This window comes from Brassica napus, chromosome C3 (assembly GCF_020379485.1).
Source record: "Brassica napus cultivar Da-Ae chromosome C3, Da-Ae, whole genome shotgun sequence".
Classification (NCBI taxonomy): Eukaryota; Viridiplantae; Streptophyta; class Magnoliopsida; order Brassicales; family Brassicaceae; genus Brassica; species Brassica napus.
The window spans coordinates 21,418,959-21,443,897 of NC_063446.1; the positions used below are offsets into that span (position 1 = coordinate 21,418,959).

Here is a 24,939-nt window from a genome sequence, read left to right on the forward strand (position 1 = left end):
TATTTTCTTACTAATTTTTGGTCACATGTCTTATACTTACTCCATTTTACAAAAATATTATTTTCATTTTTTTCACACATATTAATAAAATAATTAAAATGCATTTATATTCTTAATAAATACATCAATTTCACCAATAAGTTTTAAAATAAATAAAACTATTATAAAATCAAAATATTTTGTAATTAATATTGAGCTCAAAATAGATATAAATTATAGTATTGATATTTTAAAATAACATTTTTATGCAACAAAGTTGGTCAAAATTACACTTTTTATAAAGAGTATTTTTTTCGGTTCACAAACCAATAATAGTTTGTCACTTCATATTCAGTTTTTGAAAAGAAAAAAAAAACAAAATAGTACGAATTTGCCAAATTATATCAATTCTATTAAAGGAGGAGCATGACCAATTGATAAATTATTAGTCCAACACCAAAATATGCACGTGAACTACTTAAAAAACTAACTAACTATGCATGTTACGAACCTTTGTTTTTTTTTTAAGTTTCTCTCTCTACCTTATCCCTTCGGTCGATAAAAAGTGAGCTCTCCTTCCTCCGGCCGGACGGCGCGTGGCGGCGCATACCGACGACCGAAGGTCTCTGATCCGTTTAGATTTCTCTCTCTCGTTTTGCTGCCGCTCCTCCTATCCGCTCTCCTCCAATATGCGTGTTGTCACGTGTTAGGGTTTCATGACGCCGGGGAGTACTCCGCTGTAGAGGGGTTTTCTTCTCCGGTGGTCTCTCAGCTCTCTCTAGGATTATGGCGAGGAGGTCGAGAGGTCGGTGGTCGCGGCAGTTGGCTTTTTGGGGTTCGATGGTGGTCGATTATTCTCTCTTAGATCACATCTATGTTTTCTTTGTTTGAGAGGAGGAGGAGCGCTGTGTTAAATCTGGATCTTCGGCGGTTCGCTGCTTCGGTTTCAGGGCGCCATTCGGCTTGGGAGGATGTATCTCGTCGGTTCATAGAGCATGGGTTTCTTCTCCTTAGCGCAGTGAGTGCTGGTGGGTCTCTCTTCCACGGCGGCGAGCTGTGGGCTTGAGCACACAGGCGGGTTGGTGCTTGAATTCAGTGGCCGGCTCGCATAGGTCTCGTCAGTGGTTTAAAGAGCGGTCGTCTATTCCGCTTAAGTGGCCTTCTTCTTGGCTCCCCATCTTCGGTCCTCTTCTTCGTGGTTCCTACTATGATTAGTATGCCATGGTTGTTTTCTCGTCTTTGCTGAGGCAAGTGACGGCTCTAGCAGCTCCAGTTTCAGTTAGTCGGTTCTCGGCGATTACGGGCGTGTGGTGGTTCGAGTCTTGACCGCCACTTTGAAACTTTCGGTCTTCGCTCACATCCCAGCATCACTTAGGTTTGCTTGAGCTTCTTGTGGTGGTGTGTGACAATTGTGTGCAGGTTGGGCTCGGGGCAGGGAGTACGGAGAATTCAACCCTTTTTACTCGTTGCGACATCGTGTGCAGGTCGTCTTCGGGCTAATAAATGCTCAGTTTTGGTTGTTGCGGGTTTGCTAGGCCTTTTATGTTGCTGTTTGTTCATGTAGGCGGGTGCTATGAAGCCTCGGCGAGCTGTTTTCGGATGGGTCATTATCTTTAAGAGCGGATCACCGAGGAGACTAAAATTACCGGGTTCTGACTCTTGGTTAAACTTGGCTCATTCTTTTGCGTCAAGTTGTTGTTGGTGCGGACTTGGTCGAGCTTCGGGAAAGCGGTTTTGGTTGTTGTGTATGCCATATCTTAACTAAATTGAGTTTGTGTTTAGTTTATTTTTTGTTCTCTGATTCTTGTCAACTAGGTGTTTTCCTGCACCATGTGCAGTAAGGAATTTTTTAAATCTAACTTATATTTAAAAATAAATTTTATTAAATATTAAAGATTTTACTATTTTCTTACTAATATTTAATATAGATTTGATATATATTAAATCAATTTGTATAAAACTAATAAAAATGATATAAAATTGTATAATTATCAAAAATTTAGCCTAAACAATATTTATAAAATTTGTAGATATATAAGAAACTAATGATCTTACGATTAGATATTTAAATTTTTAAAAAAATTGTAGAAATTTTTGAAAGCTTTAGTAATACAAATTGTATAATTAAACAAAATAATAATATTTCGAAATTTGAATTGTTATATATGAATATATTTATTTTATAGATGATGTATGAACTATTACCATATTTAAAAAAAATTACCAAAAAGAAATATCAATATTGAATGTAATATATGAATTATTACCATATTCTAATAAGTTTACCAAAAATATAAATCAACATTAAATGAAATTATTCATGTCATATTTTTCTAAAAGTTATGTCATCAATTTTAGTAGTCTTGTCATATTTATTTTGTTAAATTAATTATAGAGAGGACATGTGGCAAAATCACTTCGCAAATATAGTCTAAGGGATCTCTGTAATTTTGTCAAAATCCTAAAAGCCTAGTAATAATATCTTTACATTTTTAACCAAAAAAAAAACTGTGCACGTTTCAATATATATTTTGTAATCATTTTTTAGTTCCGAAATAATCGGGTCCCCTTCTTCCTCTAGATTTTTTTTTAACGACCTATACAGCTAAATCTCTGTATGTATCCTATATTTCTGCGTAGGTCGATTTTCTTTTTACCAAATCTATGCATCTATTCTATCAAATTAAATTAATATTAAACACAAATATGATTATAAAAGAAACAGAAAAATTAAATTTTTTTAAAAAAATTAAAACAAAAAATATACTCGTCGTTTCAGAGGACGGATCACAATCTAGTTATGTTTTGAAATAAATAAAAAAGTAAAAATAAATTAAAAATATTAATAGCTGCAGAAAAAAAAGAAATTATTGTTAACATGGTTAACACCTCCAGCAAAACACTAAACCTTAAATCCTAAACACTAAATCCTAAACTTTAAATACCAAACTCTAAACTCTTGCGTAAACTCTAAACCTTTGGGTAAAGTCTAAATTCTTGGATAAATCCCCTTGGATAAATCCCAAACCGTAGGGTTTAGTGTCTAGGGTTTATAGTTTGCTGGCGGCATTTAGGGTTTAGTGTTTAGTATTTAGTGTTTACGATTTAGGGTTTATGATTTATCCAATGATTTAGAGTTTACCCACAGGTTTAGTGTTTAGTATTTAGGATTTAGTGTTTTGGATTTAGAGTTTAGTGTTTTGTTGACGGCGTAAACAATATTAAAAAAAAAATTGAAGCTATTAATATTTTTATTTATTTTTATTCTTTTTTTTATTTTCAAACATAATTTAACTCGATAAATTCGAAATATTTTGTTTCTTTTTTCCCAAAACTAAATATGAAGTGGTAAACTATTATTGGTAGGGAGTGAACCCAAGAAAAACACTTTTATAAAGCAGAGAAAGTTTATTGTTTACTTAACAAGAGATTGTGTAATTCTGATTGTTCTCTTTGTTAATCAACTAAACAATAGTTGTTTAGTTGTTTGGTTAAACATAATCTTCAAGACAAAAATGTAAAGCTATAAGGAATTAGAGGAGACTGGAGAGAGTCGATCCTTGTTGATTAAAGATCAGTTTAAAGACAGTTTTTTTGTTTTTTATTTTAATATGAACCATAGTTTATGTTGTTGTACATGTGAATGTGTGATTCTACTAAACATCTTAACTCGTATTTTGTTTTTTTTGATATGATCTTCTCTTTACCTTTTGACCACAATATGATTCTACAGTATTGCCATTTGGTGTTGTAGGAGGAGAATTTTAATTTCTAAGTGTTCTTCTAGCGAAATTTGAAAGGTGCATCCTCCATTACACCACATAGGCTCCAAATGTCTTATCTAGCTTAGACCATCCAATAAAACACAGAACTTAAAGTGTTCAAAAACAATAACAACAAGTCATTCTTCTTTCAGCTCATTTTAGTACATGTCATTTAGCATATTTGAAGAAAACTATAAAACAGAAAATGCCAAAGGTTGAACAAAGCAAAAGAACTATGAAGAAAGACTTAAAAGCTTCAAAGACCAAATGTTCAATCCATTCCCTATGTATGGTAGTCCTCGATAACAGGTCCTGGAAAAATCTCAATGGTATCACCGTTAGCTACTCGGTTCATGCTGAAGGACTTATCATCGTCCAACACTCTCTCTTTGTGCAGAAGGAAATATCCTTCTGCAGGCAGGTCTAACAGATACTCCAGCTCTTTCTTCAGCTCTTCAACGTTATCACTCTCGTTCACATCAACCAGAAACTTACTCCCAGGTTTATCATACTGTGTCATGATAAGAGTCAGCTTCGGCGGTTGTGGAGACTTCTTGGTTTGAAACACTTGACTGCTGCTCTCTTCTGTTGAGATTGACTTTACTGAAGAATGCTCCGTTTCAAACACTTGGTTCTTGTTGATGATCTCGTCGAATGTACTCGCAGGCCAGTTACTATCGGTTAAAATATGACGATAGTCACCAAACGAGAAGTCTCCAAATGTGCTGGACTTATCCGTTCGAAACATATGGTTCTCGTTGGCGATAGCTCCATAAGTGTTAGACGGAAGATATGGCTCCTTCTGAAGAAAATCTTGATTCATCTTGTTTCTCCTCAATGATTCTTGAATCTTGTTGTTGTCTCCAAAGGTTGTCATCCCAGGCCAGAAACCTTGCTTCAGGCTGATATCTTGAGGCATCTCTGGAAACAGACGATCGTTGCTCACAAGCCTATCTTGATTATAGAAAGCTTCACTTGCATGTGACAGTGGTGGCACTTGGTTGCTCCTCGCCATCGTACGCGGATCTTGATTAAAGAAATATGCACTTGCATGTGACGGTGGCACTGGAGATATCTGCGTTTGATGAAGAACTTGATTGCTCCTCTGCATCATACGCAAATCTTGATTAAAGAAAGCTGCACTTGCATGTGACGGTGGTAGCACTTGGTTGCTCCTCGCCATCTTACGCGGATCTTGATTAAGGAAAGATGCACTTGCATGTGACGGTGGGACTTGATCGTAGCTGCTCCTACCCATGGAAGGGACGAACCCTTGGATTGCATATGGAGATTGATGGAGCATTTGATTGTTGACGTGATCATCACGTAAGAAAAGGATGAGGCGAGAGTTGTTGACGATACGATATACTCTGAGCTGATAATGATCTACAACAAGTTTCACGCCATTGAAGTAAAGGGTTTGCATGGAAACAGGGATACCTTGAGAGTTCTCGATACTCTTTTTGATATCAAACACTTTATTACGAGGATCAAGATCAAAAGAAAACGTTGAGCCAAACACAGTGCCTACGAACACCTTCATAACTGTATCATGGTTTTCTTGTTAGTACGCTGAGTATCCGGATTGAAAATTTCGAAACAAAACGTGATGGAAACGATAATATAAGGCCGTAAAAAGTTTGAAAAAAAAACATAAGGAAATAGACGAATACGCGGAGTCGAGATCTGATCTCTTTCTTTAACTCAACAAATCGTTCGTAGGTGAGATGGTTTCTGAATAATTTTTGAGTCATAGGATAAAACCATGTGAGACTGTTTTGAATCACCCAAACAGAATCTGTAAACTTAACATTTACTCAATAGTTTCGAGACTTACATTAGAAAACTTGAGGCACTGTTGGGACTTCTGTATATGGGAGATTATCTTGTGCAAGATTTTTATTCATGAGTGTATCTATGACGGCGAGGATAAGATGTCTATTTATACGAGTGATTTACAAAGCTTAGTCACGAAGTAATTTGGACATTTGTCACTAAGTTTACTAAGCTTTGGCCATTTGTCATCAAGTCATTTGTTAATTAAGCTTAGACATTAAAATAGCTTAGTCACCAAGTTTAATAAGATTAAGCTTAGTCATCAACTTAGGGTCTGACTGGTGTAACCGCAGCGATTAGAGATGCGGTTGCGGGCGGTTGTGAATGCTGGTGGTTGCGGTTTTAAGCGATTTGTACTACTGGTACAATGGTTAGAAATTGTTGCGTTTACAGGATACTTAGGACTCGTTAACTATCAAATGCATCAGCGATTAAATAATAAATTAACAATATTTACATTTTGTATAATGATAAAAGTATTAGAAACAAATTCTCCAACCTCTCTCTAGAAGAATCCACGCCTCCTTTCGTTTTCCGGCTCCGGCTGCTCTCATAGAGCCGGAGTCGGGTATAGATTCTCTATATTTTCTAGTTTTTTATAAAATCTTCAGATTTAACTTCTTTTACTCATCGATGGATTCCTTCTCTAGATCTCGATCTAGTTTTGATCTGTTTCGGAGTGACTGTTAGTGGTCTGTTGATCCAGTTCAAGCTCCATCTAAACATCTCCAGGTTAGACTTTGTTCCAGCCGTTAGATCTGATCCAGTTTATTTTGCCCTCCGTTGGATTGCATGTTGGATTTGGGTTCTCTTGGTTTCTTCACCGGTTTGATCTTCTGCCTCCTGTCTTTGTGCATGCGACAGTATCTGGTGTTGATTGCATTCGCTATAGAATCACAAACTATTTCAATAAGAAGTCCCTCTCTTATTAATCAATCACAATATCACAATAACTCAAATCGTAAATCACACTTATGCATCACAAGTTGCATTCCCTATATATAAGACTAGATAAATCCTAATCTTAATAGGATCACCACAAATCATATTTCCTAATCCTTTTTTAGATTTTTCATAACACAAAGAGAAAAGGAAACTTGGAAGTCAAGCTTATCCAACATTCTCCCGCCTAAGCTTGAACTCGGTTTCTCCCACGACCACCATGCCAATAAGAATTCTCATCGACACAAAATTAGTCCTAGCAAGTGACTTGGTAAGAATGCCAGCTCGTTGCTTTCCCGGAACGTGTTCAACCTCCACTTGATCATTCTCGACACATTCCCTTATGAAGTGAAAACGCCGGTGTATGTGTTTGCTTCGACCATGGAATACAAGATTTCTTGAAAGAGCAATGGCAGACTTGTTATCAACTTTGATTGTTACTCTCATACAAGCCTTCCCAATGATCTCTCCAAGCAACTCTTGTAGCCACACCGCCTGTTTAGCTGCTTCCGTAGCAGCCATAAACTCTGCTTCGCAAGAGGATAGAGCAACAATCTCTTGTTTCTGCGAACACCATGATATTGGACTGTCGTTGAGGTAGAAGATATGTCCCGTAGTACTTTTCCCATCATCATCATCAACATTGTGCGACGAGTCGCTATACCCAATGAGCTCCATCTTTTTTGACCTCCCAAATATGATTCCAAGAGAGACACTCCCGCGTAAGTACCTCAAGATTTGCTTCAAGGCGGCTCCGTGTGATACTTTTGGTTCCTGCATATACCTGCTTAACACCCCGACAGAGAACGAAAGATCTGGTCGTGTGTGTAGTAAATAACGTAAGCAACCAATCTGTCTGCGCTACTCTCGCTCGTCAATACTCTTTTCCTTTAGATCCTTGGACATCTTCACATTAAACTCCATAGGGATATGAGTTGAATTGCATTCACTTATCCCGCTCTCTTCAAGTATTTTTAATGCGTATCGGTTTTGCCTCAATGCAATGCCTCCATCGAACTGATCAACTTCAATACCTAGGTAATAAGTAAGCTTTCCCAAGTCACTCATCTCGAACTTCGTTGCCATATCCGCTTTAAACTCATTAATCATGGTTATAGATGATCCGGCCACAAGTAGATCGTCGACGTATACCACTACAACTAATAGACCGGACTTATTCTTTCTCTGATACAATGACGGTTCTTTAGAGCACCGATAAAACTTCAGACCAACTAGTATTTGATTTAACTTGACATTCCACGCTCTCGGTGCCTGTTTCAAACACTTCAGACCAACTAGTATTTGATTTAACTTGACATTCCACGCTCTCGGTGCTTGTTTCACACCATAGAGGGCTTTGTTTAGCTTATAAACTTTGGTTTCTTGCCCTGCGATCACAAAACCTTCCGGTTGACTGACATATACATCCTCTTTGAGCTCTCTGTGAAGGAAAGCAGTCTTTACGTCAAGATGATGAACTTGCCAACCTTTAGAAGCGGCTAAAGTATTAACAAGTCTAATGGTTTCTATACGCGTAACAGGAGCAAACACTTCGTCATAATCAATGCCGTGTTTCTGAACATAACCCTTTGCCACTAATCTTTCTTTATACTTGCTAATACTTCCATCTGCATTGCGCTTTATCTTGAAAATCCACTTTAGGCCGATCGGTTTTATGCCTTTAGGCAGATCAACAAGAGTCCAGGTGTTGTTCTTCTCGATGGAACTGATTTCTTCTCCACATGCATTAACCCAAACAGCCAGTTCTTTGGCATCATTGAAGTCCCACGGTTCATCATTGATCACCATCAGAAGTCTCTCACATTCGTATTCGGCAAGGATGATATAATCATCTAGGTAAGCGGGCTTTGTGATTACTCTGGTCGACCTTCTCAGTTGTGGTTCTTGTAGATCATCTTCTACTTCTTCATTACTTCCATCGCTTTCGTCGTTACCCTCTTCATCACTCTCCTCAACTTCAATGTCTTCATATGTTGCTTCATTGGTGGCGTCAAAGCCCTTTAGGTTGATAGAGAAGGTGTCAGAGCTTCTCTCACTTTCTGGTATCTCTTTTTCCCACTTCCAGCTTCTTGTCTCGTCAAAGACAATGTCACGGTTTACTATAACCTTGTTGGTCGTTGGCTCTAGAAGTCGAAAGCAGGTGCACTAATGTTCTTGACCGATCATCTAATTTTTTCGACCTGTACCGTTGGTTATAGCATAGCATACACATCTGAAGACCCTAAGATGTTCGATGTTAGGTTTCTTGTTTCTCAAGGCTTCATATGGAGTCTTCCCATCAAGCGATCGTGTGGCTACTATATTAATCAAATACGTCGAATGGCGTACTGCTTCTCCCCACAAGAGGTTAGGGACACTCATGTGTTTCAATATACTTCTCGTCATCTCCAGAAGAGTTCGATTTCGTCTCTCCACCACGCCATTCTGCTGCGGAGAGTATGGTGTGGTTAAGTGTCTTATAATGCCATTGAGATTGCAGAAAGTGTTGAACTCGTGTGAGTTGAATTCCCCACCTCTATCAGTCCGAAGAGTTTGTATCTCAGCTTTTGTTTCTTGTTCAACAAGATTTTTGAACCTTTTAAACTTTTCAAACGCCTCACTCTTCTGTTTCAGTAGAATTGTCCACATATAACGTGAATAGTCATCGATGAGCACAAAGACATACCGTTTGATACCTGGTGTGGTTGGAGTTATAGGACCACATAGGTCCGCATGTATGAGCTCAAGAGGGTGAGAAGCACGGTAGGAGGTAGCTTGCGGGAATGGTTGTCTTGTTTGTTTCCCTCGAAGACAGGATACACACGTTCCTTTATCTACTGCGATCTTCGATAAACCAACAGCCAAATCTCTTTTAATCATCAGCTTCATTGTTTCAAAATTGACGTGACCAAGTCGAGCATGCCACTTTTCAGTTTCTGTTGATCCTTAGACTTGAAGACATTGGGTATTATCGACACTCAGCGTCACTTTATATAACCTGTTTCTAGACCTCATGGTTTTGACCATTAGGCGTCCTTCTCGATCATATAACTTCAGTAGATCATCCTTCATTCTTATTTCACAGCCCGCCTCCGTTGCTTGTCCAAGGCTCACAATGTTACTCTTTAAAGCAGGTATATAGTACACGTCTTTTAATATTTTCTTCGCGCCACCAGAGAATGGACCCTTTGCCTCTTATATCAACACGCGAGTCATCTCCAAACCTAACTTTGCCCGTAATCTTCTCGTCAAGTGTATAGAAGAAGGTTCGATTACCACTCATGTGATTACTTGCACCATTGTCGAGATACCATAAGTTTTGTGTGTCTTGATCTGCCTCAAAGATAGTTGGGTTTATCTTCTTCTCGTTGAGATAGACCACCTCGTGCATCATCAACTCTTCAGCCTCCTGGGTATCCTCGTATTTCTTCTCGGTGTCCTCTTGTAGTTTGAGCACTTTGTCTGGACAATCGTTAGCGTAATGTCCAAGTTTATCACACTTGAAACATGTGATGTGTGAGAGGTCGCATTGAACTCCTTGTCGATAAGCTTCGCGTTGCTGTTTAAAGTTGCTAAACCTTCCACGACCTCGTCCTCTCCAGGAGTTGTATCGACCTCCACGTCCGCGTCCTCCACATCCTCCAGACTGGTCTTGGTGAGACTCTGTATTGGAATACAAGAGTTTACTTTTATCGTCATGCTCCCCTTCTTCCTCATCTTCTCCTATTCTTTCTTCATATGCCTTTAGTCTTCCAACTATATCTTCAAAGCTTGTGGAGTTTAGGTTAAGAACTTGTTCCAACGATGCAACAATGTGGATGTATCTCTTCCTCGGTAGGCTTTTAAGGAATTTTTTCACTAGCTTCGGTTCTTCGATGATCTCACCTAGCGAAGCTGACTTTGAAGTGATTTCAGCTAGTTTCCCAACAAACATATCAATTGTATCATCTTCTTTCATCTTAATCCTATCAAACTCTGCCATTAGAGTTTGTAGCCTTGCCTCTCTTACCCTCTCAGCTCTAACATGCCGTGCTTTGATCGCATCCCAAACTGCTTTTGCTGTATCTAAGTCACCAACTTGTAGTGTCAAGGCTTCAGAGATGGACTGAAAGATCAAGGCAATGGCCAAGTCGTTTTTTCCTTCAGTTTTGACAACAGGGTCTATTGCTTCCCATAGCTTGTTAACCTTAAGAGCTATCTTCATTCGCATAGCCCACACCGTGTAGTTCGTAGTGGTTAGCATTGGAAACTTTATGGAGGAGGAGCCGGCTTCTTTGTTCTTCATCACGAATTCTTCCTCTTTAGATTCACTCATCGCAACTGATCTTGTTTGTTAGTTCTTTGTTTGGCTTTGATACCAAACATAGAATCACAAACTATTTCAATAAGAAGTCCCTCTCTTATTAATCAATCGCAATATCACAATAACTCAAATCGTAAATCACACTTATGCATCACAAGTTGCATTCCCTATATATAAGACTAGATAAATCCTAATCTTAATAGGATCACCACAAATCATATTTTCTAATCCTTTTTTAGATTTTTCATAACACAAAGAGAAAAGGAAACTTGGAAGTCAAGCTTATCCAACATTCGCTCCTTGTCATTAACCTTTAGATCTGATCGAGATCTGTTCTTTCGTTAAGCTTGAAGTTGGCGTTTCCTGTCGTCTTTTCTACGACTTCGCCGTCTCCGGTTTGTAGACAGGAAAATAAACTGTTCCTTTGATCTCCCGGATCTTGCTGCTTTGGTTTATCAATTGTTTGGACCATTCACTATAGGAGGTTTGTAGGCTCGATGGTTTGATCAAGTTTGTCTCCATCGATATGTCTCGCCAAGGTTCTCAAGTCTACATGCAATCGGTTCTATCTCCCTTTTGGATCTGTTTTTTATTGTTCTTGATGGTTTTTTATTGTTCTTGATGTTTCTAGATGTTAGCTTGTGCGGTAGTTATCTCTTGGTCAGGTTTGATGTCTAATATTGTCTCCATCGTGTGGGCTTCTCTTTCCGGGGATGTAAGTCTAATCCACGGGACTTGTATACCGGGATTGCATGTAATCTCCGGTCTGTAACTTGGTGTTGATGTTAATATAATCATCTTTAGTGTGAAAAAAATAATTATAAAAGTATTAAAAAATCATTATATTATAATAAATATAAAAATTATATTTATAAAATATACTATTAAATTTTTAAAAGCTATAGAAAGTATTTGTGTTTTAAAGTTTTATAATATAAATTAAAATATAATATATATTTTTTATTATTTATATTATTTCAATTTAAAAGGTTTATTGAATATTTTTATTTTTATATTGTTTTTCTTTTTAAATTTTTTTTTTATCCTCCCGCAACCGCAACCGCTAGATGGAAGCAGTTTTTGAATTTCAGAGGTTTAAAACGGTTTGAAGCGATTTATAGTGTTTTATGTGATTATTACAAAACGCCAACAACCGCCATCAACCGCAAAAGCTGCGTTGCGGGTGGTAGAGGGGAAATGAGTCATGCCTTTAAGGCCCGACTGGTTCAAACACATCGGTTACATGTGCAGGAGTTTGCGGATGTGGGTGGTAGCGGTTTCAAGTGTTATTAAGCGTTTTGTATGACTGGCACAACGTTTAAAAATTGTTGCGTTTGCGGAATATTTGTGACTAGCTGATTATAAGATATTACAGCGGTTTAATAATAAATTACCAATATTAACATATTATAACATTATAAAAATTTAAAAATATACTATTGTAATAAAATATAATAATTATCAAATATAATATGACTAATAATAATATTATGTTTATTTATTTAACTTTTTAAATTAGTTAAAATTTATAATTTTAATTAAATTTTTTTGAAGATTTATATTTAAAATTTTAAAAGAATATTTTGTTTCGTTTTATATATGTGTATATCTTTATATATGTATGTATATTAATTTTTAAAAGTTCTAATGAATAGTTAGGTAGTTTAAAGTTTTTATAAAAAAAATTATGATACTGCTTGTGAATTTAAATTAATATATATTATATATGTATATATTTTTATTTATAATATTTCCATTTTTAATTTTTAATTTTAAAATATTTTTGAAAATTTTGTTATATTTATTTATCCGCCCACAACAGTCCGCAACTGCATCCAACCGCAAACACTAGATAGAACGAGCCATTGATTTTAGGAGGTCCGGAGCGGTTTGAAACGATTTGTAGTGATTTGTATGATTATTTCGAAACGTTGTGAACCGCAAAGCTGCGTTTACGGGTGGTAACAGAGAAACCAGTCAGACCTTTTTACTAAAAAGCTTTTACATTGTCCAAAGACAACTCAACATTGCCCATGGACTTGCAAAAATACGGTGGCCTTTCTCCATTTAAAGTGAAACATTTACTTTATACTAGATTATATTTTTACACTATTCATTAGACTTGTAAAAATTCTATTCAAACATCCGTACTTATTATACTAGGCCCAATCGACTTGTAAAAATTAGTATCCTCCACATCAATAAAATTAATCTAAACACATGTAAAGACTCGGAAAATTATGCAGACTCAACTAATTAGACATAACTAAGGTCATGTGCATCGGGCGTTTTGGGAAGGGTTTTTACCCAAAAAATAGTGGTGGGCCCACAAAACACAAAAAAATCGGTAACAAAAAGCTCACGACTATTGTTGAGGTTTTGGATTGTTTGCGGGTTCCACTGACGCATGGCGGTCCATGATTGGTGCATTTTTTAATATTTTTTTTAATCAGAAAAAAAAATAAAAAATAAAAATTTAAGAAACCCATTAAAGGTTTTATGGGATAAACATGATTAACCCGGAGTTCTAAGACTCCACGCGCAGACTTTTAGAGCATAAACGAAAACTAACTATATATGATGTTGTAGCATTTTTCACCCTTGAACTACACTGTTAGTATATGCCGAATTTAATGTCTTAAATCCTCCAAAATTTTACATCCGAATCAACAAATATAACACAGCTGTGGGTCACAATAGTTAGGGTTCCGTCTTGCTTTCCCATGCATCCGATTTCAAAGATAGATCCTTTTCTGAAGGTATCAGTAGGTGCTTGATAGAGTTATTGATTTGTATATAGACAACTGAAAACCTAATAATGGGTCAACTCATGTACAGCATGTTCCATTAAAAAAACTCATCAAACTAAGGAGGAAGTCCAGACTCGATCCATTACTCACCGTGTTGCCTTTTAATTGCTTGGAAACCTTTGATAATGTGATATTTGGTTTTATTTATGAAGAAAACATTAATCTTCAAGAAAAGAATGTAAAGCTATAAGGAATTAGAAAGACCGGAAGTAGATCCTTGTTGATAAAGATCAGATTAAAGACAATTTATTAGTTTATTAACAATGAACCATAGTTTTTGTTTTGTTCGATATGATCTGATCTTTAACTTCAGTCTACAGTATGGTTAAAGGTACATACACGCCAAATGTGTTCTTTAGCTTAGACCATCCTATCAAACACAGAACTCAAAGTCCTCAACAAAACAAAAACAGCAAGGAATTCTTCATTTAGATCATATTAGTAATTACATGTCTTTTAGCATATTAGCAGAAAATGCACAGAGTCAAAGACCAAATGATCCATTCCCTATGTATAGAAGTCCTTGATATCAGGTTCGGGCAAAATCTCAATTGTATCACCGTTAGCTACTCGGTTCATGCTGAAGGACTTATCATCGACCAACACTCTCTCTTTGTGCATAAAGAAGTAGCCTTCTGCAGGCAGATCTAACTGATACTTCTGTTGCATCTTCTCCAGCTCTTTCCTCAGCTCCCCAACGTTATCACTCGCGTTCACATCAACCAGAAAATCACTCCCAGGTTTATCATACTGCGTTATGATTACTGTCAGCTTATGCGGCGGTGGAGACAAATCTTGATTCTCGTTGTCTTTCCCAGACGATTCTTGAATGTTAACGTTGTCTCCGGTTGTCCCAGGCCAGGAACCATCCATTTTTCTGGTTTCTTGGGATGTCCAAGGCAATGGAGCTCTTTCAAGAAACTCGTCCATGGAAAATGACTCTAGTACATCGGGTTGATGAAGCACTTGACCGTCGTTGCTCACAAGCCGATCTTGATTATAGAAAGCTTCACTTGCATGTGACGGTGGCACTTAGTTGCTCCTCGCCATCGTACGCGGATCTTGATTATAGAAAGGTGCACTTGCATGTGACTGTGGCACTTGGTTGCTCTTCGCCATCGTATGCGGATCTTGATTAAAGAAAGATGAACTTGCATGGGACGGTGGCGCTTGATCGTAGTTGCGCATCGCCATGGAAGGGACGAAGCCTTGAGTTGCATATGGAGATTGATGGAGCATTTGATTGTTGACGTGATCATCACGTACTTCGAGGAGGAGGTGAGAGTTATTGACGATACGATACGTTGGGAGTTGATAATGATCTACAAGAAGTTCCACGCCATCGAAGAAGAGCTTTTGCGTGGAAACAGGGATACCATGAGAGTTCTCGATCCGCTTTTTGATATCTGACAGTTTATTGATGCGACTAAGATCAGAGGTGAACGTTGCGCCAAACTTAGTGTCCACGAACACCCTCATAACTGATGAACAAGAAAGAGAGAGCCAAGAGCGAGAGAGGGAACGTACGTGATGATAATCTGTAACGATAGTTTGATTTAAATCAAATTATTCACGTATCAAATGGATTACGTGTCCCTTAAGTTAAAGAATCTTAAGCGTCAACAACTAAATTGATCCCGCGGTTAATAATAAGCATTCTTTTGTGTACGATTTACAACCTGCAACTAGATAGTAATCTGGGCTATACGTGAAGTGAAATAGTTTATTAGATTATTTATTGTATGTTGTAATAAGAGATTTGTTGTATAGTTTTTTCTGGAGATAAACATATATTCATTCGAATTCAGTTAATTTATTCAGATTTCGGATTTTTACGGTTAGAAATTTAATCGCATTCGGATATTTACAATTTTTGGTTTGGATTTGGTTCGAATCATTGCGGGTTCAGTTGAGATTTGAGTTCAGATACCCATTTTAATTATGTATTTTTTAACAAAAATCCAAATATACTTAATATTAAAATAAAATAATATAAACATAAAAAATTGAATAATGTATTTAAATTTTCATAAAAATTAGTTCAATTTAAATATTTGGATGATGGAGAACAAATAAATATTTTCAGTATTTATTTAACATACATAATTATTGGACTATACTTTAATACCACTAAAAATGGTTGAGAATAATGTCGACAAAATTAACGTAGTCTAAAACCAATAACGTGTATTTTCTTATAATGTGATCTCTTCACCCAGCACCTGAATTCTGTTTTTTCAATCGATTTCACGAATTTTCTTCTTCTTTTTTAAACTTTTCTGATTTCTGATTTTTTTTACAATCTGATTATGTTTCTAATTTTTGGTCTGATATGAAAACTCCGTAAAGAAAAACAATATTTGGCTTAACTAAAGATCCAACTTTTTGTGTGATATTTTTTACCTCAATGTCTTTAACTCATAACCAGTCACAATTATTTTTTGCCTTCATGTACAGAAAGCCTCAACCATGGCTAAGTTCGGCAAGATATAAAACTTTCAATTTCTAAAAACATTCACATTCCATCATTTTAGTTGATGTGAATCTTAATCATTTAAAAAAAACTCTTTCAAAATGATATTATTCATTAGTTGTACGGAGAAAACTTCAGTTCACTAATACAAAGGTTAAAAATGCAAAAACTAAAAATGAGCTGATTAAAAAAAATTAGTGTGAACACATTAAATTGTCTGCAGTAGAATTAAAAAAAATAGTATGTGAACACATTAATTGTTAAATGATTGTGAGGCCAATAGGTCAGCTACTCAAATTGAAATCGATGTGAGGCTGACACTTGTCAAATATAGTGTGAAAGCATTAAATGACAATGTTTGTCTTTTAATATATATTGTCTTTTAATATATAGGGGATATATAGGGGATGTTTGAAATGCAACGTTTTCTCAGAACAAAAAATTAAATCTGACCCATCGTCCAGGCCCAACCAGTGTCTCATTCCGCTTACGACATATATCCAAACTGATACTTGAAACGCTAATCTCAAGAGTATGGATGATAGGTAGTCATGTGATCTGCTCGTAAGCTGATGTAACACTGTATCCCAGTCTGGACTAGCCTTCGATGCCATGTTACTTATATCCAAAGAGTAAAAGTGTATGAGTAAGCAAATACTAATGATCCCAAGATTCAACAGGTTCATAGTTCACTACAAGATCAAACAAGCTTGAATATGTCCCCAGTGTGGCATTCTTGTACCCGACTATAACATATCCTTTATTGCAATCCAAAGGGAACCCTGATAGACTATAGTTATCCCAAACTTTGTAAATCTCTGAATATTGATAGATTGATAGCTTGGAGTATGTAACAATTACAATCTTAAAGCGAGTAACTGAGTGATCGAGAGAGAAATCTCATAACAACTTACAACTACAACAGTCAAGCATAAGGAATCAATCTACAAATCTCTGTTTATTAATAGTTCTTCACTCTCCAGCTCACTGACTCATAACAACAAACCCTCCGAATGAGATAGAGTTGTTACTTGACTCTTCCTCTTGAGCTGAGACAACTTCCTCACTTGCCACGTCATTCCTTTCCTCTAAAGTTACTCCTCTTTTCCCTTTGCGATAGTAAATCTTCTTGTACCTATCAATACTCCCTCCAACGAAATCCAATTTACCCTTAAGTTGGTAAGAAGGAAAACTGTTGTGAGTGGCTGTAACTATTATGGTCGTAAGCTTTTTAAAAAATTGATTGACAAAAATTAGACTCTAAAAATTGATTATAGCTTTAAAAACCTATAATCACAAATTACTGGTTTCTTAAAAACATAAAACTTAAAAAGCAATAAAAAGAACAGTACAATTAATAAAATCTAAAAAAATCTGATTGGCTAAATACTGTAAAAACTTTGGAATGAGTAAATGTTTCAACAGCCTAATATAAACTACAAAACTCAAATAAAAATTATAAAATTTCGATTGCGTTAATCTGATTTGAACTAATATGAACATGGACAGTATTGGATATAAGTAATATAATGAAATATTTATCTTAGTCTCCAAAATTCAATAATTAATATGTATAAGTTTTATGACTTTTAAATTATAAAAAGTTAATTTTAATTATTAAAATTTTCCTTTAAAACATTTACAACCTCTAAAATTTCAGAGCCGCTGTAATTGGGTTTCGCTGTTTCCCTTTTCTCGGTTGGTTAAGTATAATATAGAAGTGTTTCTTTTTTACATCAGAACCAGAAGATTAAGTGTTGATTATGTGATTAATCCTGAGATAACAAAAAGTTTCACTTGGGGGGGTATTCTGATTTTGTTTTAACAAGTTCTTCTTCACAGAAACTTAAGGCCCAATAGTAGTTTATGAACTACTAAAATGGGCTTATTCTGACTCGGGTCGGGTTTAAAAGAAACCGGGGCGGGCATTTCAAGAGAAACCCTCAGGCAACTAAAACCCCATCTCGCCTGTTTAGCCGATTTATCTTTCTTCCTCTCTCTCTGTGGCTCTAGCCATTTCTCCCTTCGCGTAAAAGTCAAAATGGCCTCCGTCGCTCTTCGAAACCCAACCTCGAAGCGTCTACTTCCCTTCTCTACTCAGATCTACTCACGCTGCGGTGGTTCCATCTCTTCGTCTCCCTCGATCTCTCACTCGATCGGAGGAGGAGATGATCTCTCTCCCTCAAGCTTCGGAGCTTCCCTGTGGAGATCCATGGCCACCTTTACACGAAAGTGAGCTCCTTTTTCTTGATTTGGAATTGGTTGGTGTTGATTCGTACCGACATGAACTGTCCTCTGTTGTTGTTGTTGTTGTTGTAGTAAACCTCATGTTAATGTCGGAACGATCGGGCATGTGGATCACGGGAAGACCACTTTGACTGCTGCAATCACAAAGGTCTTTCCTTTATTCATTTTTTTTGTTTAATTTTTGTCAATCAATAGTGAAGCTCTCTTTTCAAGTTGATATAGGGATCTTTACTTGTTGTTTAGGTTCTTGCTGAGGAGGGCAAAGCTAAAGCTATTGCCTTTGATGAGATTGATAAAGCTCCTGAGGAGAAGAAGAGAGGAATTACCATTGCCACGGTTTGTGTTTATTTATCTTCTTTTCTCTCTGTTTTTCGTATCTTCAAGTCAGCATTTTTACTTGGTTGTGTAGGCTCATGTGGAGTATGAGACTGCTAAGCGTCACTATGCTCATGTTGATTGCCCTGGACACGCTGATTATGTTAAGGTAAGACGCCAACATTTCTTTCTACTTCATATACTAGCTTCCTTGGTATATTACATGTTATGCATTTTTGAAGCTAGTAACTCCAGTTAAGTGATCATGGCTTTGAAGTATGATTATTTGAAGAATTGTTATCTAGGGATGATGCATCATAATCTTAGTATATGTTAGCTGTTTAGTCGAGTAACATGCTTTCAGTATTTTGGGGTTTAGTAGAAATACTTTCATAAACGCTTGAGCTTCATTGCTTCTTTTTTTTTTTTTTTTTGCTTCATTGCTTCTTCATTTGCTAAATTTCAGAATATGATTACTGGAGCTGCACAAATGGATGGTGGGATTCTTGTGGTTTCAGGTCCAGATGGACCCATGCCTCAGACCAAGGAACATATCCTACTTGCCCGTCAGGTTCGCTTCTTTACAATCGTGAACACTTGAAGTTTACTCAAAGTGAATTAGATATTAATTATGGGATGTTCCACAGGTTGGTGTTCCATCACTTGTGTGTTTCCTGAACAAAGTCGATGTGGTGGATGATCCAGAGTTATTGGAGCTTGTAGAGATGGAACTACGTGGTTTGTAAATCTTTTATGTCACATATTTTATTTCTTTCAGTTAAGTTCAAGCATCTGAGATCAACTTTTGTCTTGATCCAGAACTCCTCAGCTTCTACAAGTTCCCTGGTGATGATATCCCAATCATCCGGGGATCTGCTCTGTGTGCACTTCAGGGCACAAACGATGAAATTGGAAGGCAAGCTATATTGAAGCTTATGGATGCTGTCGATGAGTACATACCTGACCCTGTTCGTGTGCTTGACAAGGCTTTCTTGATGCCTATTGAAGATGTTTTCTCAATCCAAGTATACTAATCTCTTACTCTTGGCGTTCATTTGTTTTTAAAAAAAAATCAGTTCTGATAGTTTTCTATATCTTGAAGGGACGTGGAACTGTTGCAACCGGACGTATTGAGCAAGGAGTCATCAAAGTTGGTGAAGAAGTTGAGATATTGGGTTTAAAAGACGTGAGTGTGCCTTTATTAAGCCAAAGTGGTGATTGATTACTGAAAGCTACTGTAACTTATAAGCATGTTCTTGATTTGATTTTCAGGGACCTCCAATGAAATCTACTGTAACTGGGGTTGAGATGTTCAAGAAGATTTTGGATAATGGACAGGTAAAAGGCAATACTGAGAGACTACAAAGACTAATGATACTTGTGATTAATTAAACTTTGGATTCCATTATGTTAGGCTGGTGACAATGTTGGACTTCTTCTGCGTGGGCTCAAGAGAGAAGACATTCAGCGTGGAATGGTAAAGCTTTAAGCATCCTTATAATGATAGCAAAGCCAACTTTACTGATGCTTTTCTCTCTCTCTCTCTCTCTGTTAGGTGATTGCTAAGCCTGGTTCATGCAAGACATACAAGAAGTTTGAAGCGGAGATCTATGTGCTCACAAAGGACGAAGGTGGACGTCACACTGCTTTTCTCTCCAACTACAGGCCTCAGTTCTACTTGAGGACTGCAGATATCACTGGGAGAGTAGAGTTACCAGATGACGTGAAGATGGTTATGCCTGGTGACAATGTCACTGCTGTTTTCGAGCTTATCATGCCTGTCCCACTCGAAATAGGTCAAGAATCTTTCAGTCACTCTACCTTTTTGTGATTCAACAATTTTAGTTTCTGACTTGCTAACATTTTTTTTTGCACTATTGTGAAACAGGTCAAAGATTTGCCCTGAGGGAAGGAGGTAGAACAGTTGGAGCTGGTGTTGTATCAAAAGTGATGACTTGAAGAGTTCTCAAAAGGCTCTAGGAACCCATCAATGATGTGATTTATTTCTTCTTTTTGTTCCTCTGCTTTGAGATTTCAGCTATATCAAATAACACAGAGAGAAGCATAATTTAAGTTTCCAACTCTTGATTTGTTGCTTCCTACTCTGAAAAAACTATAAAATAGTCTCTTTAAATTCTCACTTTCTGCATTGTTTCTAGCAATTGGATTTTGAATGATTCCAAATCTTCCTAGTGTGTTCATCAATGTTCAACAAGACGCTAAGCTATAATTAGAAGATAATTGATTATGCGGATGCCTAAACCATTTTGTTTAACACTCAAAACCAATTTTTTTTTACTCTGTCAAGACCTATGTTACATGGAAACGGAAACGGGTACGTGGAAGCGAAAGCGTATGGAAGCGTAGCGTGGAAACGAGATTTTTAAAATAATTAGGAAGCGGGTACGTGTAGGAAGCGTATTCACACATATATATATATATACATATATATAAGATTTTTAAAAATCTAGAACTAAAACTTATATGATTTAAATTTAAAATAAAGTGTTTATTCATTTATAATAATTTCGAAATGATTTCACATTAAAACTGTGAAAATACACATAAATTAAATTAAAATAAATTATTATATTAATTATTTTTAATACTTTATAATTAATTGACATAATATATTTGAATATATGATTATCTTTAATAAAAACCTCAATGCATAAAGATAATTTATATTGTTAATTTTTATACTTGTATATTTATATTCTCTCTATTCAATATTATTAAAATTTGGATTTTATATAAATTAAAAGCTATAATTTTATATTTTTATTGATATAAGACATTGTAGTTTTTTCTTTAAAAGAATGGAAGCGCGATTCCAAAACGGAATCGTAAGCTTCCAACGTGTTTTGAAGAGAATATTTTAGAAGCGTTTTGGAATCGAGATTCCGTAAGCTTCCACAAGGTTCCGATTCCGATTCCGGTTCCGAAGCGGGAAGCGGACCGATGAAGCTTCCGTGCAACGTAAGTCAAGAGAGCAACTTCCTCACTCTCTGCAATTTGATTTTGAATTATCCAAAACTTTATAGTGTATCCAGGAAAACAATTAATGATGAGATCTTGCTCATCAAACAAATGGAAGAGATTCTTACAAAACATTATTTCATTCTGCAAAATTCTTAGACCTCTTATATTAGGTTCTACAACAAACAATACCATCTTCACATTTATATGTTCAAGTACCAAACAAGTTTTAGTCATTTACAAACGACCTTAAAAGCTTTCCACTGAGTAGTAAAATCAAGATTCTGAAACCTTACACTGCTGAGTCCTCAACATGCAAACCTAAGTGCAAACACAGCGAGTACAGTAGCAGCTCTGAAGTACACCTCCTTGATGCTCCTCTCCACACTGTTCATGATTTCATCACCCTTCAAACTTGAGCAAGGCTTGTTTGCTTTCCTATTGACATGAACAATCACCTCCCTCAGTCTATTCACAGCCCAAGACAGTATCACCAAACTGAAACCAAGTCCAGTGTCGAAAAACTTGTTTGCGCAAAAGGGCACACGCCTTGAAGCAATGCTACAGACCACTGAGAAGAGCACAGCCATTCCGGTTCCAGCAGCGGTGATAGAGAACTGAGTGAGAAGCTCTGAGAGCTCTCCGCATGATCTCTGTAAAGTGAGTATTGTAGTCTGTTTGTTTTGATGATCATTGCCTATCATTAAAGAGAGAAGGCTCTCGTAAGCGTGGAGATGGTTTCTTTTGTAGAGGTCTCTCTCTTTGGCTTTCCGCTTTGTGTTTTGTTTCTTTGGTGAAGGCTTGAGCCTGGTTTTCTCAGGACTGTTGGAATCAAAAGAAACCATTGTTAAAATATGAGTAACACTATTACACAAAACGTAAAATGATATGAAAGCAAGTAAAAATGATAATCCATCCGTTCCATTTCCATAATAATTTACATAATATAAAAGATGTTTTGCTTCTTTTTTTGATAACTTTTAACTTTATTGAAAAATTAGTTGACCAATAATACTTTACTACATTATTTATGATTTGTTAACTCATTTTCAATTTATATTATTAATAATATTATTATTTTTTATGTAAGTTTTTTAGTTCTTGTGCTTTTAATCAAAACATCCATAAGTACTAGATTTTACCTCTTCAAAGGTGCTAATACTGTAACCGGTGTTAATACTTCACTGTCAAACCTGCTTGCATGAGACAGCAAAAGCCTTTTAAACACCAAGAATAGAATCACACACAACAAGAAAGTATAAACTGTGTGATGATCTATTACCTTTGGAAGTGTGGGATAAGTGGAGAGAGCTGTCTCCATTTAGTTGATTCTCTCAACAAACTGAACTCAGAAGCGATTGAAAGTATATCATTCAGCTCAGCGTTGCTACTTGAGGAGAAAAGAAGGTGACCACTCGATTTCAGAGGGAACTCTGGATTATCCATCATATCCCTGACGAGATCCAAAACCGGTTTCTCTAAGTCTTGATTGAAGTAAAGAACAGCGGAAGCGCCATATGGAAGCAGCTGAGAACTTGATTTCATAGCCTCTAGCTCCATCAGTTCGGAGAGCATATACATATCAAACCCTCTTTCCTTGAATTCCTCTGACCGAGAGAGGAGAAACTCCATCATTTTCTCTTGTCTCGCGTACTTCTCGGCGATTCCAAAGCTCAGAACCAGAGATTCTGGTGCCTTATCTGTACCCAACCACAAAGAAAGTTTATATAAATAACAAGAAAAGCTATTAACCAATTTGAGAGTAGTAGACGCAAATGAGCTTTACCCTTACCATGAACATCCATGAGAAGAGGTTTCATCATGGCTGAGTCAAGCTCTACGAATTGGCTAGATTTGTTCAATGAAGAAACCGGTTTCCATGGTTCCAAGTGGTCTGGATTCAGGTTGAAGGAGCTCGCGGGTATGATCTCTTGCTTTGCTCCAGGGTTCATCAGATAAGACCGGCTACTCTGCATCATTCATTGACAACGAACGTAATCAACAAGAGACATTCGAACACAACAAGATGCTAAGTTACAAATGAAAGACACCAACTTTGCACAAACCCATATAAACTGAATCATTCGAGATGTCGAATTCAACAAGATATACATGAAAGACACCAACTTTACACGAACCCATATAAATTGAATCAATCAAGATGTAAAACCCAACACAATACAGATGAAAGACACGAACTTTACACGAACCCAGATAGACTGAATCATTCAAGCTCTCAAAATCCAACAAGATAAAAGATGAAAGACACGAACTTTACACAAACCCATATAGACTGAATCATCAAAGCTCTCAAATCCAACACGATATAGATGAAAGACACCAACTTTACACGAACCAAGATAAACTTGATCATTAAAGCTATCAAATCCAATAAGATATAGATGAAAGGCACCAATTTTACCCGAACCCACATATATTGACTCTCTCAAATTCAACAAGATAAACTGAAGCAATAAATCAACTAGTTACCTTGATGATTTCGGTGTTACTGAGCTCGTGAGGAATACCAAGCCCACCAGGGATTGAATAGCCATGAGAAGTCATGAAGCAAAACTTCATCATTTTCTCCTTGTTGAAGAGAAACCAAAATTCAATTCCTTTGGAAGAAAACTCTCTTTTTCTTCTTCGTTAAAAATCCATAGGGGGGGGGGGGGGGGGGGGGGGGAGAAATACGCAAAAAGCTTATCTCTAAGACTCGCCTAAGCCGCAGAAACGAGATTTAAGAATCTTCTCGATTTTTGGCTGTGAGAGAAGAAGACAGGTTGAGTTTAGATTTTTTTTGCGGCCTACGTTTGTTCAACCAACAAACAAATTGTAAATACACAGCTAATTAATTATTTATGTCGACCACAAGACACACAAAATACTTTAGTTTTGACATCATAAATATATTTTTAACATCATTTTAATTTAAAAAATGTATTTAATTTTTGGTAAAATATAATAAATGAAAACAAATAAATAAAGAAAAAAAAAATTATTTTTTAATGAGATTAATATTTAGAATGTGTTTTGAAATTAATAAATTTTAAATATCATTATATATATTAACGTTTTAATTGAATTTTCAAGTTAAAAGATGCTTTCAGTTTTCATTGTAAAATATTAATGAGTTTTTTGCATAATTGACCTATAACTTAAAGTCACACACAAAACTAACCTCTTTTTTTTTTTTGAAAATTGGTTTTGCCCTATTCACCCCACAAGTTCATATAATTTACGAAAATGCCATCAATTTTTTTTTTTTTTTTCGAAAATGACATTTTTACT

General features: G+C 36.3%; 4 protein-coding genes across 5 annotated transcripts; 1 reads left to right on the forward strand and 3 right to left on the reverse strand.

Moving 5' to 3' along the window:
- Window positions 1-2,527: 2,527 nt before the first annotated feature.
- On the reverse strand, window positions 2,528-5,324 carry LOC111209014. Its single transcript, XM_022708726.2, has one exon. The coding sequence runs from the start codon at window positions 5,284-5,286 to the stop codon at window positions 4,027-4,029; it is 1,260 nt and encodes a 419-aa protein (XP_022564447.1). The 5' UTR covers window positions 5,287-5,324; the 3' UTR covers window positions 2,528-4,026.
- Window positions 5,325-14,666: 9,342 nt separating this feature from the next.
- Window positions 14,667-15,113, reverse strand: LOC106421250 (ubiquitin domain-containing protein 7SL RNA1-like). Its single transcript, XM_013862101.1, has one exon. It carries the CDS (start codon window positions 15,111-15,113, stop codon window positions 14,667-14,669), a length of 447 nt encoding a protein of 148 aa, XP_013717555.1.
- A 2,941-nt stretch (window positions 15,114-18,054) lies between these two features.
- On the forward strand, window positions 18,055-20,809 carry LOC106421375 (elongation factor Tu, mitochondrial). The gene is made up of 12 exons (XM_048751049.1): window positions 18,055-18,339; window positions 18,427-18,502; window positions 18,598-18,690; window positions 18,764-18,838; window positions 19,136-19,240; window positions 19,317-19,407; window positions 19,489-19,694; window positions 19,772-19,855; window positions 19,942-20,007; window positions 20,084-20,146; window positions 20,225-20,465; window positions 20,558-20,809. The coding sequence occupies exons 1-12, from the start codon at window positions 18,149-18,151 to the stop codon at window positions 20,626-20,628; spliced, it is 1,362 nt and encodes a 453-aa protein (XP_048607006.1). The 5' UTR covers window positions 18,055-18,148; the 3' UTR covers window positions 20,629-20,809.
- Window positions 20,810-21,715: 906 nt separating this feature from the next.
- Window positions 21,716-24,473, reverse strand: LOC106421358. 2 transcript variants are annotated; one of them, XM_013862202.2, is made up of 5 exons: window positions 24,139-24,473; window positions 23,441-23,618; window positions 22,931-23,348; window positions 22,791-22,841; window positions 21,716-22,470 (listed from the first exon to the last, which is right to left on the reverse strand). In XM_013862202.2, exons 1-5 carry the CDS (start codon window positions 24,229-24,231, stop codon window positions 21,957-21,959), a joined length of 1,254 nt encoding a protein of 417 aa, XP_013717656.2. In that variant the 5' UTR covers window positions 24,232-24,473; the 3' UTR covers window positions 21,716-21,956. The 2 variants fall into 2 exon arrangements, with proteins under 2 accessions (XP_013717656.2, XP_048607007.1); XM_048751050.1 differs by having other exon boundaries at window positions 23,435-23,618; window positions 24,139-24,357.
- Between the last annotated feature and the right edge of the window lie 466 nt (window positions 24,474-24,939).